Genomic DNA, 17,524 nt, shown 5'->3' with positions numbered 1-17,524 from the left:
GTCCCGAAACGCATTACATAAAATTCATTTGGTGATGGGGTGTCTGGTCCGCATCTTGTGATATTAAGATTAAAATTTAAAAGGATAACTTTTTCATATCGAATTTAAAAAGTTAGTTAGCAATTCAATTTCATAAATGGTTTCACATTATGAGTTTGTGTTTGTAACTAGTAATTTAGTTAGAAATATGAAGCTGTAATAAGTAAAAACCTCGGATCGTACGAAAAAAGCTAATCCATCTGTAAAATTATGTATGTATTTATATTTAATTGCTTAGAAATATCAAATCAGTGCGAGCTGCTACAAATATATTGTTATTTGTTCACAGAGGATGTGCAGCTTTATAGAGAACAGAATGATCGATAATTAATAATTTTGATTATGTTTATAAATATGGTGAAAATATTAATTCTAATTTTGAATACAGCCGCTATGAACTTGGAGAAGGAAATAAGGCATTTATTCCGAAGTTGGGCGTCCGCTTTCGCCACGTTTTTTTCGCTCTTATCTCCTTTCCACATTTTCTGCAATTTGTTATTAGGTTCATTAATCCGTGCTCTTGACAAACTTTTAAAAGATTTTGCTCGTTATCAACGTATTACTTCACAAATGTTAAAACTGTTAGATCATTGCCCTTATACATTCGCCATGTTGATAACATAAATGCTTGTTACTTTTCCACAATGCAACTGTTTGGTTACTTTGCGCCAAGTAGTTCCCTCCGCTCGGCGTATAGTCCCATGTTCATAACCGCTTATATATAACAAATAAACAGATTTTTCGAGACCCTTATATATTTTCAAGCACACAAACGATCAAATTATCCATATCTTTCCTGTAAATTTTAAAAATTTTGCAGGAAACGGACGCCCAACTTTGGAACTTAACCCGGAGATAAAAATGAGTTTAATGATATGATGAACTATAAGAATTGTAAATGTTTATAATGAAAATAATAATGTGTAATGAATATGTAATTCGGAAAAGGGGCTGTTGAAAAGTTTAGAATTGACTCCTATTAAAATATAATCTAATATCCGTATGTTCTTCAATGCTGCATAGTCTAATTGACATTTAAACGATGCTTCCTGCGCCATACATCCGGGAACCGTATTTATAGGCATATCGAAAAAGAAGTGTAATTTTTTCAAAAATTATCTCTAATGGCCCTTGAAATTTATCTATGCCAACTGATATATTTTCATGTCGCCCAGCTCAAATCTTTTAGGAGACAATAAGAAGGAAATTAGTGAAAGAATTAAAATTTTTCCAGAATTATTTCGAGTGGTGTGCCAAAAGTAAACCTGTACGTTTGCTTCATTTATGGCGTTTCCTAACTAGGCGTTAAAATCTTAAATACAATAAAAATGTTAATCTCAATGAAACTAACATAATGATATGTTATACTTTACCTGTAATGTATTTCTTTCCAAAAGCGCATATTAAATGCGCCAAACCATTTAAGTAATTCAAGCTGTTACATCAGTTTCCGCCACTACGTGACTCAACTATTCATATTAATTTCTAAAAAAAATCCTCTATTATTTACACTTGTCATGTATTTCATTTAAAGATGAACGTTAAAAATATTTACGTTTGAAAAGAATACTATATTTGCATACCTGACAATAATATATGCTTACCAGAGTAATAAAATGACTAGTGTGATCTTCCTGATTGAGTAGTTTACACCTCTGGGTAATCGTTTACTCCCTAGCCTACTAACTTTACACCAGTGATGTGCCGTAAACTATAATTTTACGTCTACGCGATTGTTTACTGTAATCTATACGTAATCTACATTACACCTTTTCCCGTGTAGACTATGTAGACAACCACTATCAAATGTAAGGAAGAATTTCGTTGCTCGTTTGTTCATATTTCCTCATTCAGTTGTTTTGTTTCGGTGCAGCGAAAGATTAGGGAAACGACTAACATATAAAAAGTAGAAGGAATTATCTAATCTGTGGGTTTACTCTGCTCTGCACATACCACTTCCTTAGATTTTCCACTTCGAGCACTGCTTTTACAATGAAACTTACAAAACTAATTTTCACCTGTGGGCTTTCAGTCTTCAAGCTGCTGTATTTGCCAATTTTTTCTTGCATATTTTACAAAATGCATAATATTTTTCAATTTCCTTCATCAAGACGAAACTAAGTATTCGAAAGTTACTATTCGCTGGTCTAGACATTTTATTTTGTACGCAATTTCGCAAGTTAACGACAAAATAAAGCTCCTTTATTGTCCACGATGCCATATTAAATTACATGTTGTTGACATATTCTACATAGTCTACGTTGTTTACATTGTCTACGCATAGTTGACACGTAAACGTAAACTGTCGTTTTTTACGCGTAGACGCACATCTCTGCTTTACACCCTTTTCAAAGGATGTAAAATCACACCTTATGCCTGTCTTACACCTGTATGTGGAACGTTAACACCGAAATGGTGTATACGTGACACCTAAGGGTGTTTCGTTCAAAAAAAAAGAACTCATAGGTGCTACATCACACCTGAAAAGGGCATTTTGGAGTGTTTCATTACACCATATGATTTACAATGTACTTATGAAATGCCCACTTGCATACTCCAACTTCATTCTTGCTCATACGAACTCTTGACTCCTTGCAAAGCCGACGATCCTCATGCCCCATCACATACTATTGACAGTACTCTCACACTCTTCACAGACTATTTGCTATACCACATTCTCCACAGATTATTCAATATTTAACTCTTCCACATTCTTCACATATTCACTATTACAACCAACTACTTTTACTATACTTGTAGTGTATAAAGTATGGATTGGGATATAAACTATTTTTTTTTTCTTTCTTCAAGGAATTTTGTTAACATCAAGTCCTATTTGAGGGTTCCAAAGTTGGTCGTCCGTTTGTGGGCAAATTTTGAAAATTTACCGGAAAGATATGAATAATTTGCTTGTTTGTGTGGTTGATAATGTATAAGGAGGGTGAAAGTTGTGTTTATTTTCTTATATAAGTGGTTCTAAACATGGAACTATTTGGCAAGCGGAGGGAACTACATGGCACAAGGTTACTTCGTTGTAGGATTATGGGAATGTAATGAGCATTTGTTTTGTAAACATGGCTGGTGATAATGAGGAAAATCTATTAAAAGTAAGTTAAAGTCATAGCTCACCAAACCTAAAAATAAAATGTAGAAAGTGCGGTAAGCAAATAACTGTAAAGAAACGTGGAGAAAGTTATATTTTTCAATGTAACGGTAAAAAAACATAACCAACATGGCGGCAAGGTTCTAGAACACAGGTCCTCCTTCTCATTTAGCTGTAATAAAGACAGAATACAACGTGTCCTCCAGGACTGTAATCAGGATCGTATCCAGGGGGATCTAGGGGGCCGGCCCCTCCTCAATTTTTGCTGCCTCCTAAAATTCTCACGGTAGGCTTGCAAATTAACTAGAATATGGTGATGAACTATAATATGGTTGGATCGGCCCCCTAACTTTAGCCGCCCCCCTACATTTTTGGGGTGGCTACCGGCCTGGCTCTAACCCGTCTTCACTCGCTAACGCTTGCTCGGCGATACAATTTGAGTTAAATATTAATCTTTAGTACAGAAAGGAACCAATGATTACGCTTTTAGCCAAAAACTAGGCGGAAGACCAACTTCGGAATAAATGTCCTATTTGACAACGTATTTTTATATTTTTTTTCGATTATCGAGACTTTTTCAATACCAGAAAGTTCAGTGAGATACAATTTTCTGCTGATAAATGTTAAGTGCTATTTGCGTACGTGTTTCATTTTTGATTGTAAAAGTTCAACGTATGGCCCTTTTTGTGTTTACTTTAATAATTAATGATACCTCCTTAGTTACTTATAGATGAATTTTTAAATTCTCTATTATTATTATTATTGGCTCATGAGATATCACTAGTTTTGATGACACTCTTGACTTGTTTATTTGGTATTCTATTGTTTCTGGTTGCACGTACATCAAACATACTCGATTCTATCCTATGTGTATGTTCCATCATCTTGAAACTAGATGGCTCATAACTTGTTTACACTGAAAGGATTTCAAAATTAATGCTTTATTCATAAATATTTAATAACTAGTGCTAAGAATTGACTTAAAATTAGACACAAACTGAAACTCCCTCATCCACATAAACGAAAAAACTGCTTATAGTACTTTCGAACATTATCTAGGAGTAGATTGTACTATGGGCTCCTTCGTTATCAGTGTGCCAAGTTTCATACTATCTAGTATTAACCCAGTGTTCACAGCGCATTTTATATTATAACTATACGTTAATTATTATCTTCAGTGTTGCCATCAATATTAATTAAATAGGTGAAAACCACAACAGTATAACAACTTGGTCAAAATTGAGATAAGTTCAAAGGAAAACTATCTATCGTCGCACGTGAACCAGAGGAACGTAACTCCATTTTCTTAGGTTTACAGGCGAGAGGACAAAAATACTATTTTCTTAGAAAGATGTGCTTTTAATAAGATGGTAAATGAGCTACACTACAACAGATGATCGACAAGGACAACAGATGGCGTTACGTTCCATTTACACCAAGTGGGGCTTTCAAAATTATGTCCAAACATGAAGAACACGAAAACCACATTTTTGGAGTTATTGTCCTTGAAAATGATGGGATATGTGTTCGCCGAGCTTCCCATTTACCCAACCGTTTCCAAACAAATGACTTAGTTCAAACTATTCTGCCAGCTTTGTAGTTTTTACATTACAAAATATGTTGTAACTCAGGATATCCTGTTCGATGGCACGTATAATTTTAGGATTCGTCTAGTTATAATATATCAAATGCAAACACAATTGTCTTGTTCGAATCTCAGCGGAGCCACTTCGGGACCCTCCCTTGTAATTGCACAGTTGTTACAATATGTGTATTTCTCCACTGAAGTATCCCATGCTTGAAAGGCACGTCGAAACCACAGTAAATATAAGGTTAGAAGTGTCAATGAGATATATTAAAGACAAAAATACAGTTCCATTAGGTACTTGGGCTACTGAACAAAGGACCATGTAGCTATTATAGGGAGATAGCTTTAATGCGAGGCTGAGGAATTCAGAGTTGATTGGCAGGTTCCCCACCCCGTCGCCAAGAAACGGTCACTCGACGGTCCTGAGCAGGGTTGCCAGTTCGTTGTCAAAAAATTCAGCTAATACTCACTTAATTCAAAGAGTTTATGCAATTATGCAATCCCTATCGAAGATCTCTGTATACGTGGACACACGCAAATTAGGATGTGATAACAAATGCTTCAGTTTTTTCTCCCTCGCTTCTTCGTCGCACTGCACTATGGCCTTCCTTATTACTTCTCTAGCTTCGCCGTGTATAGTTTGCCCTCTCTTACGCTGTGAAGCCATTGTCAAATGAATAATAAGCAACAAAACCGCAACCACAACAGCACACAACAAATAACCAACTCACACTAACTCTTCAGAATTACATTCATGTGACAAATTTTTAACCCTGGCAACGCTGACATATAGAAGGAGGGTAAGGGAGTATTGCAAGAGTCAGGCAGAAAAATTGTTGAAAATTTTCCCCCTTTACCTCAGCCCCCGCTGGTAAACAAGCTAGCTGCCTATAATACTTGTTACTGGTTCACTAACTACAGATGACTGTATGATCGCGAGAGCGTTCAATGCTCCTACAGAGATCACTTAATTATAAGGAACCAAAGGCTATCAATCATATATTATCTGCTACACACCTTAATGTATTTACAAATGAAATCTCAACTATTGTTAATTCATAAATAAATCAAATCGGAGACAAAAGTAACTTAAGCAATCGAAATTTTAATTTTCTGTTTGTTTAAAAAAAAGAAAAAAGATATGACTTTTAACGATTCATTCTCTTTGTTTTCAGATGAACTTGGACCAATTAAAAGCAACTGTTTCTGGAAAAATTTGGCTGGAAGACGATGTGTTCAAAGTAGTAACACTAGATGAATCAAGACTGCCAGACGTTCTCCAGATGTTGCGAAACAATTTCTATCAGGACGAGACTTTAATAAAGAGTAAGCTACACGAAACTGACTTCGATACGTTAGCTGATGACTTCGACAGAATGATGACAGCGATTTTTAAAGCCTTCCCTTCATTAGCAGCTGTCGAGAAATCCACCAACAAAATCGTTGCTGTAAATCTGTTGTCTCTGTTCGAACGTTCAAAAAGCTCAGACTCTAACTTCCTCCTTGACGTCGTGGAAAACGAAACAACTAAAAATGTTATCCGTTTCCTTTGCTACTTGGATGAGAGGGCGGACCTCTTCAACCGTTACAACGTCGATACTATTTTGGAGTTTTTCGTAGTGTCCGTGGACAGAAATTACCGCAAACGTGGACTCGCATCAAAAGTAATGCAATGTGGGCTGGATTTTGCCAAAGAGATCGGAGTGTCTCTTGTCTACGGCTGTTACTCTTCACTGTACACGCAAAGAATCGCTGGGAAATTAGGGAAGGAAGTAGTCGTGGAAGTGGATTTAAACACGTACAAGGTGAACGATACAGTAGCCTTCCAGAACACAGAACCACATAATATCATAAACATTATGGCCATTAAGCTATAGGTGAATACAGTGCCGTGCGGTGGAAAATCAGCGCCCGGGGCGAAAGTATTCATATGAGTGAGGTCGACAGACCAGCCGCGAAGCGTAGCCATACTTGGTGCAAAGTGTAATAAAATTCCCAAAAATAAACCCTGCTTTTCCTTGATTTTGAGCACTTTTTATTACTTTTTTCCTTCCATTTATATATATATATATATATATATATATATATATATATATATATATATATATATATATATATATATATATATATATATATATATATATATATATATATATATATATATATTCTTTTTCTTCCCGAATTTTACGCCCTCTTACTTTGGCGTCCCGCTCGCTCCCCCACGGCATGGCACTGGGTAAAAAGTCTTAATAATTTTCATCAAAAGCAAATCTGATCTTATGTAGTTTTTAGAATGAAACCACCAAGACGTAAGCAGGAGTGTTTTCAAATTCAAACTCATAATTTGAAATCTTGAACTTGAAGTTGAACAAACGCCTAATTCTAGATTTAGAAGAGAAAATGGTGTTCCAGATATATTATTGTTTGGTATTTTCTAGAATGTTTCTAAAATTCTTTCATATTTGGAGGGCTTGAGAGGAAAACATGATAAGTAACAATTCTGGAATGTTTGAATGCGAAAGTTAATCGCACATGGAATGCAGTTTTAGTATAATAGTAAACATCTATATGAATTGTATTTGCTATTAAAAATAAAAAAAAAAAAATGAAATTTAGTTTTTCACACTCGGAGATATACACACAAAACTTTCAGCATTTTTAAACTTTCCTTTGTCACTTACGATATTTTCCTCCCGAGCCCTTAATTTGTAAAAAGCTCAAATGTTCTTTTAGTAACTTGAATACAATTCTGGAGCAAACTATGAGGTTAAATTTCATGGCTTTATTTAATTCGATTGTTTCTAGTTCAGTTGCTTATTATAATTGAGGTGTTCAGAAGCCAAACGGACTAACTCTATTTTGTTTTGTTGTTTTTCAGTTCTGCACATTTTTACTTGGAAAAGATACATTATTTCCAGAGACAAATTCGATTAACTCCATAGTTTAACAATTTGCCACTAGAACGCGTAAATGTTCTGATCACTCCTTTAAATACGCCTTATGCAGCAGAGTCGTTCCGACGCGTGATTAGTGTCATACTCAAAGAGTTCGACTAGCATATGTTTCCTGCAGTAATATATGACGCTAATCATACGTCTAAACGACTCTGCATAAGGCGGATTGTATCTAAGTTACTAAAAATGCTCTCTACTGAAAAATCTCGTATGATGGAGTTAATCGGTTTGGCATCGGAATGGCTCAATTAGTACAGAAATTTTTGATATGAATAAACATTGATATTTACAATTTTCGGCTTCACTGGTGACAAAGAAGCTGGATAGCACCACTGACGGAGATCCACTCCGCTCTCCAGTTTGAGTCAGTAACAAGCGGGTATGTTGTTCAGATAGCAAGCTAAAATTTATAACAAAGTTCCACAGTTAACAGAGATCTATAGGTGGCATCCTCCAACCACCAGGATTGAGGATCTTTTCACGTCGGAAACCTCGGAAGTATTAAAAGTATGGTCAGTAGCAAAAATTTAGTGGAAGAAATTTCGATACAAAGATATGAAGCTTCAATTTAATATTTTTTTTTGGAAAGTATTTAGAGTTGCAGAACGATTTGATGTACGTAATTCAGGGCCAAATCTTTTTGGAACATAGTCGCAGTATTTCAAAATTACTTGAATACGTAGATTCTTCCATTTTGTGTTTCCTAGGCCTGCAGAGATAAATTTTTGAATTAACTTTACATTGCACACTAATGAACAAATACATTTTAAGAATAAAAAAAAATGGAAGGAAGTTGAACTAGGATGTCAAATAAAGAATTATTAACGCAAAGATAAAATGAGTAATGTTGTATTAATGTTCACATTGTACCACTAATGTTATTACTGTTTTCACATCTATATTTATTTATAGAAATAATAATTGCTTTTTAATATTTACATTTTTCTTGTTTATCTCCAATAATACCGCCATATATGTGAATTTTGTGCTATGACTGAATGCTTGCAATATTAAATAAACTGAATTCTCAATGTTTTCCTTATTTTTGCCATAAGGGCTCACAAAATTATTTTTTATTTTTCTTGGTGAAGTATATATTTAAATGCAATTGGCACTGTACACTGATTGCAGGATATACCGTTGAAAAATGTACTACTGACAGGTCAAGATGCTCCTCGCATCTTCATCTGCTACTGCCAGACCAACAGCATCTATGCCCAATTTTCTCATTGCAAGATGTACTAGGCTACAAGTAATTACTGATTCTGTTGCCTCCAGTAATCCATAAGGAAAGAACAGTGAGACTGAAGCTTCAGAATGTTCAGACGATATATTCCATCCATACGTTAAAAATAGATATCCACATGTTTGACCCTTTCTATGTGGGGGGGGGGGGATCCCACAAGGGCTAATCATTTTCTAGATTTTTAATCAAAAGTACTGAAAGTTCAATAGATTGAGAAGTTCTTGTGTTATATGAAGAGTTATTTCACGTAGGTTGATCTCTGTTTAGCTCTAATCACCAATTGAATATCTTGGAATGGACTCATCATCATGGTAATTGTCGAGAACCTCACTACTATCTTCTCTGAGGCTCTATTATGGATTATTATGGATTATTATTTTTTTTACATGGATTATTATTTTTTTTTCTTCAAAATGAAGAAAGTCCAGGATTCGTCATTTGTAAAAATATTTCAAAATCATGTCGAAAATCACATACGGAATAATCGATAAAACTCAATGCAATGTGGTAAAATAACGTTATTGCTGGGGCATTATGGACTTACAAAGTTAAACTAAGGAATTCTAGGAGTGAGGTGTTGCCATCAATACCAATTAATGCATTGGATCGTTTCGGCAGGGGATCAGGACGAAGTGTAATTTGTTATACCAGTCATTTCCTTCTTGCCAGTGTAGGAAATAGGAGAGGACTTTTTCAGGAGAAAGAGAGCAAGTTGAGAAAAAAAGGGGGAAGAAACGAGGTAGGTGAAGCGGAATAAAACAAGATTTGGCAGTGTTTGATTAACCATGAATCGAAGAGTAATGTATCTGCAAAATTATCGACTACACTTTGTTCTTCTGTCAACAATGTCTTCTTTCAACGCTAGGTTGGCTACCTTCTTGGTGTGTGTGAGTGATTTACCAAGAACACGAGTGCAAAACTGTAACGCCACGGAGCATTCCGTTGCAAATGACTGTATTATACGGTAGCGTTGGATATCACAGAAGCAACAGTACACAAACGACACTCGAAAATTTTCCTGGTCTAATCCACTCTATAGCCCTGATCCATCACCAAACGATTTCCATGGTTTTCGATAATCGAAGATGTTTGTAGAAGGTACCTTTCGGTCGGATCAAGAGGTAAGACAGTTGTTAGTTTTACTCAACCCTGAAGAGTTATTCGACGGGGGCATCATAGTGGAAAGAGAATATCGCTAATATTGGAGAGACTTAACTCATGACTCCATTGTATGATTGTGTGTGAGGGAAGGGGCGGGGGTATAACCGTATATATGGGTATAACGAATCTTGTTGACACGATTACGTTTGAAGATTTGGTCGCACCAAGATGATATATGGCATGTGCATTCACATGATGGAGTACTTAGTTTCGTTTCTTGGTCAGCTACATTCTCCATCTTGATTTAAAGATCCGTAACTTTCTTAATATTGATGCTAGAAATGAAATTTTTCCGTTTAACGTACCACGATTATGCCCCTTAAGCTAAAGGGCATAGATTTTTAAGTCGAGTGGATGATGTTGCAAGAATTAGTGGAATGACAATGTAAAAAGAAAACTCGAGAATGGCCACGCACAAGATGATGTCTACCACAAACTTACTTGGAAGGGGATCGAACCAGGGACCTCAAGCACCAGAGGTAAGCACTCTACCACTGAAACACTGTGCTAGAGGAGAAATGAAAAGGATTTCTTAATCTTTGTAAGAATTTCTACAACTCTTTTTTTCGATTGTTTCTTCGGTGGCCGTTTGAAAATTTAGAGCATCCATAAGCTCCTTACTATTGATCGTAGAAAGGAAATTTTAAAAAATAGAAATAATACGAAAAAGAAAAACCTCGGTGCAATGCCGTAGACTGAACAATCGCTGGGGTCTGGGGACGAAGTCCTTAGTTAGCCAAGAGCTAGTCTAAAAATTAGACTCATACCAAGCAATATACGACCTCCAGTTAAACAAAATGACACGCTGGACACTTAATTTTCAAGAAAATCGATTTTTTAAAAAATAATTCTTATGGCGCGAAAAGTTGTTCATTGCTAATAAATAGGGCTATGAGAAGTTTTAATTCCTCTGGAACCAATTATATCTGTTGTTGATTCCCTTCTTCTAACTGTGATACCCATACAAGGTCACAGATGTTGTGGTTTCCAGGGGGGGGGGGAGTATAAGCGACGTTTCAAAAATAGTTTCAAATTTTGCCGTAACTAATGTAAAAATTCTATTGGATTTTCGATATTCTGAAGTACAATTTCCTCTAGGGGGGCGAGCGCCCCACCTTGCCCCAATGATGGACGCCCTTTTGCCGATACTTCTAACGGTTACTGACGGCCGCGGTGGCTCAGTGGTAGAGTGTTCACCTGTGGTGCATGGGATTCCTCGGTTCGATTCCAGCTCGCGCCAAGTGAGCTTTGTGGTGGACAAACACTGTGTGCGTGGGTTTTCTCGAGGTTCTCCCGTTTCCTCTCACTTTCTTCTTTCCATCATTTCATTCATTTCTCATCATCACCGTCTCCTTTAGCCTAACCGGCATAAGCGTGGGATGTAAAACTTAAAGATTTCATTTCATTTTCTTTGTGACGGTTACTACGCACACATTACTTGTAAATAAAAGTAACGATCTGTAGAAATAACAATAATAATATATGGATGTTTCTTTTAATATGAATGGTAATCCAGGACTACATTATAATACAACGACGGAATGACAGCAACTTTGGCAGAGATCCCTGGTAATTTCACTGAGACATCTTCAACTGTGAAAACTATTGAGAATAGGTTATAATCTGAGTAAGAAGCATCCAAAGTCAAATTATTATAATAGTTTCTATTGGATCCTTATACTTTAAAAACATGGGATCATTTGGGGCTTCAGGTACGCATTATGACCGTCCTCAGTTTGGAATATTTTATAACTTTTAATCAATTCAGTGGCGGATCTAGAAGGTAAAACCAGGGGGGCAGAAAGAACCTAGATTATGATAGGTATATCATGAGTTTACTATAACATTTCAAAAATACTTAAATAAGAGGTAAAATTATTTTTGTCGCTCAGAAAACTGGGTGGGATGTTAGGCCCCCCGGCCCCGGGCTGGATCCGCCACTGAATACACCACTTATGACAGTCTTCCTCCCCTCCCCAAAGGAAAACCAGAAATGACGCAGGTGTTTCTAAATGACGTGTGTAAGAATTACTGTAAACGGAAATAAATAAGTTGTATTGTAATTAAGATGCCTTGAACAATAAAGTATATTGCGTATTTAGTATGGGAAGGGAAAATAACATAATATTACATATAATCATACATATTCAAAAGTGATAAAACATTTATTTATCTAGTTTCGCGTCATTTTCCTCTAAATATTGCAATTAAAGAAGTTTAAATTACGTATAAAGCAGTGTAGCCATCCATGTTTTCATTCACAAATAAGGATTGAGAATTTTAGATTTTTCTGTTTTCGGCACCTATGGTCATGTAGCCCGTCACGTTTGAGGGATGGCGTCCCTCGGCGATCACACTATACGATGAAAGGGAAGGAAGGAAGGAAGCGGCCTGGGACGTATAAGATAGGTCCCACATCAGCGTTTGACTGGTGTTAAGGAGAAAAACCCATGGATGGTCTGAAAAAGCTTTTTTTTTTTTCACTTTTTCGACCGAGTACCCATACCGGGAATCGAACGCGGGACCGCTCACACAGAAGACGAGAGTGTTAGTGACTACGCAAAGCGGGACCAGAGCTTTTGATTTACATATGTCTTGCATCTTTGGACAAGTTTTTCCGTTAAACGCAAACAACTTTGAAGAAAACTTTGATTCATAGAAGAAGAGGGCTAAGCTTTTGCACTTTGAATTGAAAATGTAATGAAATGAAATCGTGGAGTTTTACGTCCCACGGTTATGCCGGTTAGGCTAAAGGAGATGGTGATTATGAAGTGGTGGAATGAAGAAAGTGGGAGGAAACAGGAGAACCCCGAGGAAATCCACACACACGGTTTGTCCACTACAAAGTTCAATTGGCGGGGGCTGGGATCGAACCCGGGACCCCAAGCACCAGAGGTGAACGCTCTACCACTGAGCCACCGAGGCCCCTACACTTTGAATTGAATACCCGTGAACAGTAGTCATCTGTTCGAATGGTAGACGTATGTAAATTGGCTCCAACTAACTACTGACTTGTCTTCACCAAGAAGGTTCAACCTAGTACCCAGTGTTACAGTATTCTCTTCTTCGTTTCACCCCTGCATTATTATTATTGTTATTATTATTATTATTGTTATTATTATTATTACTATTATTACTATTACTATTACTATTATTATTATTATTATTATTATTATTATTATTATTATTATTATTATTATTATTATTATTATTATTATTATTATTATTATTATTATTATTATTATTATTATATTATTATTTGTTGCATCAGTTTTACTGTTCTCATGATTCTCAACCAAACCCAAATGTTAAAACTATCAGCGGGACTTCAATTGGAGTTTAGCATTCCTTTTAACACCGAAGTTACATAAGATTGCACCTACAATTTAACGTAGCATCCGAACTATATGGGCTCCCACTAAGAATCGATGACTGCCAATATTTCGTAACGAGAGCTCAAACCAGTGGCACACCCAGGCGGGGGGTGTACACTGCCCGGACCCACCATAAACTTCGTAACTTGATATTCATTTTACACTTTTTTTTTTTAAATAAAACTATACCTTATAAGTAGAGAAATAGTTGCTGTGGTCTAAATATTTTGTCTTACACTTCATCTCACTTCTTTCTTGTAAAAACAATTTAGTTCTACCATTTTCTTCTGAGACTATAGGTGCCAATACTTAACAATTACTTGTCTTCTTGTCGGGTGCAGAATAACACGGATTCAATATGTAGATGTAGTGTTTTGCAGTATTGGACCTTCCGCAAAAAAATCTTAGCACCCCCAAGCAGGGACGTACGCAGGGGGTGGGTCCTGGGGGTCCGTACCCTCCCCGAAATTTCTACTTTTGTGTAAATTTAGCCTAATTTTAAGGGCAATTTTAGGAATTTTAATATAAAATACCCTCATATTGAGTTTGGACCCCTCCCGAAATATATTCTTGCGTACGCTACTGCCCCCAAGAAACAAAAATTTCTGGGTGCGTGCTTGGCACAGACCATCAAAGCATAAGAAATCCGCACAATAATTACAGAGTGAAAGTTGGAAACACTACACCGTAGTTCCCAAGGGAAAATGTTTTGAAACCGTAAGGAAAGAATGGGCTGGTTACTTTCCAGAAGACACAGCCACTGGAAAACATCTTCCTCTCTTGCAGTTGCATAAACTACATACATCACGAAGACAAGGCAACGCACCAACTTCTTCAAAGGTGAGCAATCAAATATACAAATTTAAAGAATCAAATTTATGTATATTTTATCATTAGCAGAAGCTCTTGTTTTTTGCACAAGAAGAGTCAGGTTTATGGAAAATACACGTTATTTCAAAAATAAATACACAAACTTCTAATTCTTTTATGATATTTATTGGTAAAAGTTTGATTTCTCATAAATTACATAGGTTCTTGCTTATTCCAGTGTTTTAACCGTAATGAAGTCTTCATATACTGATTTCCATACCTGCAACTTAAACAAATGGTAAAAATGGGCATTTTATGAACACAGAATTGAGAATGAATTAATAGTGTAAAAGTTGCCTTTATTTCCCCTATAGGAAAGGAATTTTCAAAAATATTGAAACATTTTTTTAAAAAAAGATGCGCTTATCTTCCAACGTTCAGACTTTCAATTTAAGGGAATTCACACTTTCAGCATTTTTATGATTACAAAATTGTAAATTAGAATATTATATAAATTGCCATTTTATCTCTTTGAGAGCGAGATTTTCAACGACGCTGAAATGCTGAGATTTCTATATTTGAAAGAGAAAGTGAAAATAATCTTTTACCCCCATGATGGCATATATTATTAAGGAAAAATGTTTCTTATCCTTTCCTTCCGTGAAAAAAGGAGCTTTATGTCCAGATTTCGCGTTTCTAGCTACAGTAATTTCTCTTTGGGCGTTGATGAGTCCGTCACATTTAAGTAGTACTGTATACAGGTGGTATATGAAAATGATAATGAAATCTTTCAGTTTAACGTCCCACGATTATCTCTTAAGGCTAAGGGAGACGACGTTTAAGGCAAGTGAATGATGATGAAAGAATTAGTGGAATGATCATCTGGGAGGAAACAGAAGTACCACGAGATAACCCACGGACACGATATTGTCCACCACAAACTTACTTGGCCGTGGGTCGAACCAGAGAGCCCATACATTAGAAGTAGTCGCTCTACCGCTGAGTCACCGTGCCCTCAATATATCGTAGTATAAGTACAGAATAAGAAGTTAACTCCATTGATAAATTGAAAAAATGAAATGAAATCTTTGAGTTTTACGTCCCATGATTATACCGGTGATGGTGAGTAATGAATGCAATGGTGGAATGAAGAAAGTGGGAGGAAACGGGAGAACCCCGAGGAAACCCACGCACAGGATGTTTGTCCTTCACAAAGTTCACTTGGCAGTGGCTGGGATCGAACCCGGGACCCCAAGCACCAGAGGTGACGCTCTACCACTGAGCCACCGCGGACCCCCATTGATAAATTGATGTTGATAATTAGAAGGAACCAAACAGTGAAACAAGCGTAGATGAAGTGTGTTACATATTCAACTAGACCGACATCAAACATTGAAGGAACATCAGAAACAATCAAAACTCTTTACTGAAATATCTATTAAAAATACTATTTGTATTTCCCCTTCAAATGGACTTAGATTAAATAGATCAAAATAAGGAGTAACTATCGAAAAGTAACTATCAACACTAATGATGAAAATAAATGGAAATGGAAGATGTACAGAAAGAACTTCTATTTGTTATTCTACAACACCTGTTCAATATACTGACAACAAAAATTTACAGTCACAGTTCATGTCTGATTAACAAACGAAGCTTTCACCTGACACTATACAGAATGTTCTAAAAGTAATGGCGAGAAATGAAACAGATTCCTGGCACCAATACAAGAAAAAAGTATATATATATATAAGGACACTGTATATTTCATAAAAGTTCAAGCAACCTTATTTGATCGAGATCAAACTTGGCATGATGGTAGACGATGTCTTACTACATGAGCTAGTGAACTTTTATATTGTGCAGTTTCTTGGTTCCCCAGTTACACGCTGTAAAATTTTGAGTGATATTTTGAAAAACATAAAGTCTTGTAATCGGAATCAAACTCGGCATACTGGAAGACCTTGAGCTGCCACACAAGCCTCTCTAATATTATTTTGTGCAGATTTTTGTTCCTATGTTACGCAAAATTAAACTCTTAAATCAATTCAGTCCTGCACACACAATAATTACGAACCAGAAATAGGATAGATAAGCACCTTGATGAGATGGCAACATTGTATATAATACATGCAAAATCTGGTAATTAGTGCAGGGGCATAAGAAAATATTTCCTAGTCCGTGGGATTTTGAATGAAGAAATATTGAGACTTATCGCGATGTATTTGTAATGAAGCATGTAATCATGTGCTAGCATATGTTTGGCCTGATTCCATTGCAGACTGGCTGTATGACGTCATAATTTCAAGATGAACATCAGAATAGATACTAATATCTTTCTTCGTCTGTAACTCATTTATGGTTAAATCTATGCAAATTTTGTAAATGACTTTTTTTTGTCAGAATAAAAAAAGGTAGAGAAAAGTTCATTATATATTTTTATATCTCTTACCATTTCAGAGATATAGTCATAGTTTTAAATTTTCTTACTTGTTTTTCGCTTATACCAAAAAAAAAAATCGCCTAAGGCTACAGGCGGAGATAGATCCATAATTATTTGTACAAAAGGAAATATGTTATTGGTTTGAGTGCTGCTCATGTTATGCAAATCGTTTTTTAGCTAAGGAGAGGGAAGTTTGAAAGGATCATTTCTGACAACGGGGATTTTTTGAAGGGCTTATTGTCCCCGTTTTTTGGTTCTTATTCTCTGCCCTTATTCAACCGAGTAACACCAAATTTGGTAGGCAGCAATTTAAGGCTCTACAAGTTTAAGGTTGTTTCGCCCTCAAATTTTGAAACCTATCGAGTGAAACACACAGGGTATTTTCCTTTTTTTAAACGGCTATCAATCTGTTGTCTGGGCTATTTCTCCGCCCCTATTTGAATCGATTTACAGCAAATTTTTCGAATGATTTTGTATAGGTATCAAGTTGTAGCCCCAGAACTTTAGACAGATCGGAGGAGAACTCAGCTTACAGTAGTTGCTACAATAAAAGAGTTACAGGTTTTTTTCTTAATTGCAACTCAAATTTCTCCCCCGCAACGCGATATTTACATTGTGAAGATACTGCTGAATCTGTGGTTTCACGGGTAGTGTGCGGCCATCCACCCAAAGAACGCCACCAGTGCACGGTGACCCGAGAAGTGTCTTAAACACATTCGGGACAGTCAATCGGTTTTTCGACTCCTGTTAAAACACACTTCACTTTTGGACATCGAAACCAATGTATTCGTGACATACAGAGCCTA

At 36.2% G+C, this 17,524-nt stretch overlaps 1 protein-coding gene across 2 annotated transcripts in view; it reads left to right on the top strand.

Annotated features, from left to right (window-relative positions):
- LOC145667817 (arylalkylamine N-acetyltransferase 1-like) overlaps window positions 1–6,782 on the top strand; it is a 73,635-nt gene extending 66,853 nt beyond the window's left edge. For both annotated transcript variants that reach the window (XM_081735249.1, XM_081735250.1), the window contains exon 2: window positions 5,906–6,782. In XM_081735249.1, coding sequence (XP_081591375.1) covers window positions 5,906–6,607 — 702 coding nt within the window. In that variant the 3' untranslated portion in view covers window positions 6,608–6,782. The remainder of the gene's footprint in view (window positions 1–5,905) is intronic.
- The last annotated feature ends 10,742 nt before the right edge of the window (window positions 6,783–17,524 follow it).

This window comes from Thermobia domestica, chromosome 13, assembly GCF_964235325.1.
Source record: "Thermobia domestica chromosome 13, izTheDome1.hap1.1, whole genome shotgun sequence".
NCBI classification, from domain to species: domain Eukaryota; kingdom Metazoa; phylum Arthropoda; class Insecta; order Zygentoma; family Lepismatidae; genus Thermobia; species Thermobia domestica.
The sequence above is the reverse complement of the archived record's forward strand: the minus strand, read 5'-3'. Positions and strand labels throughout refer to the sequence as shown.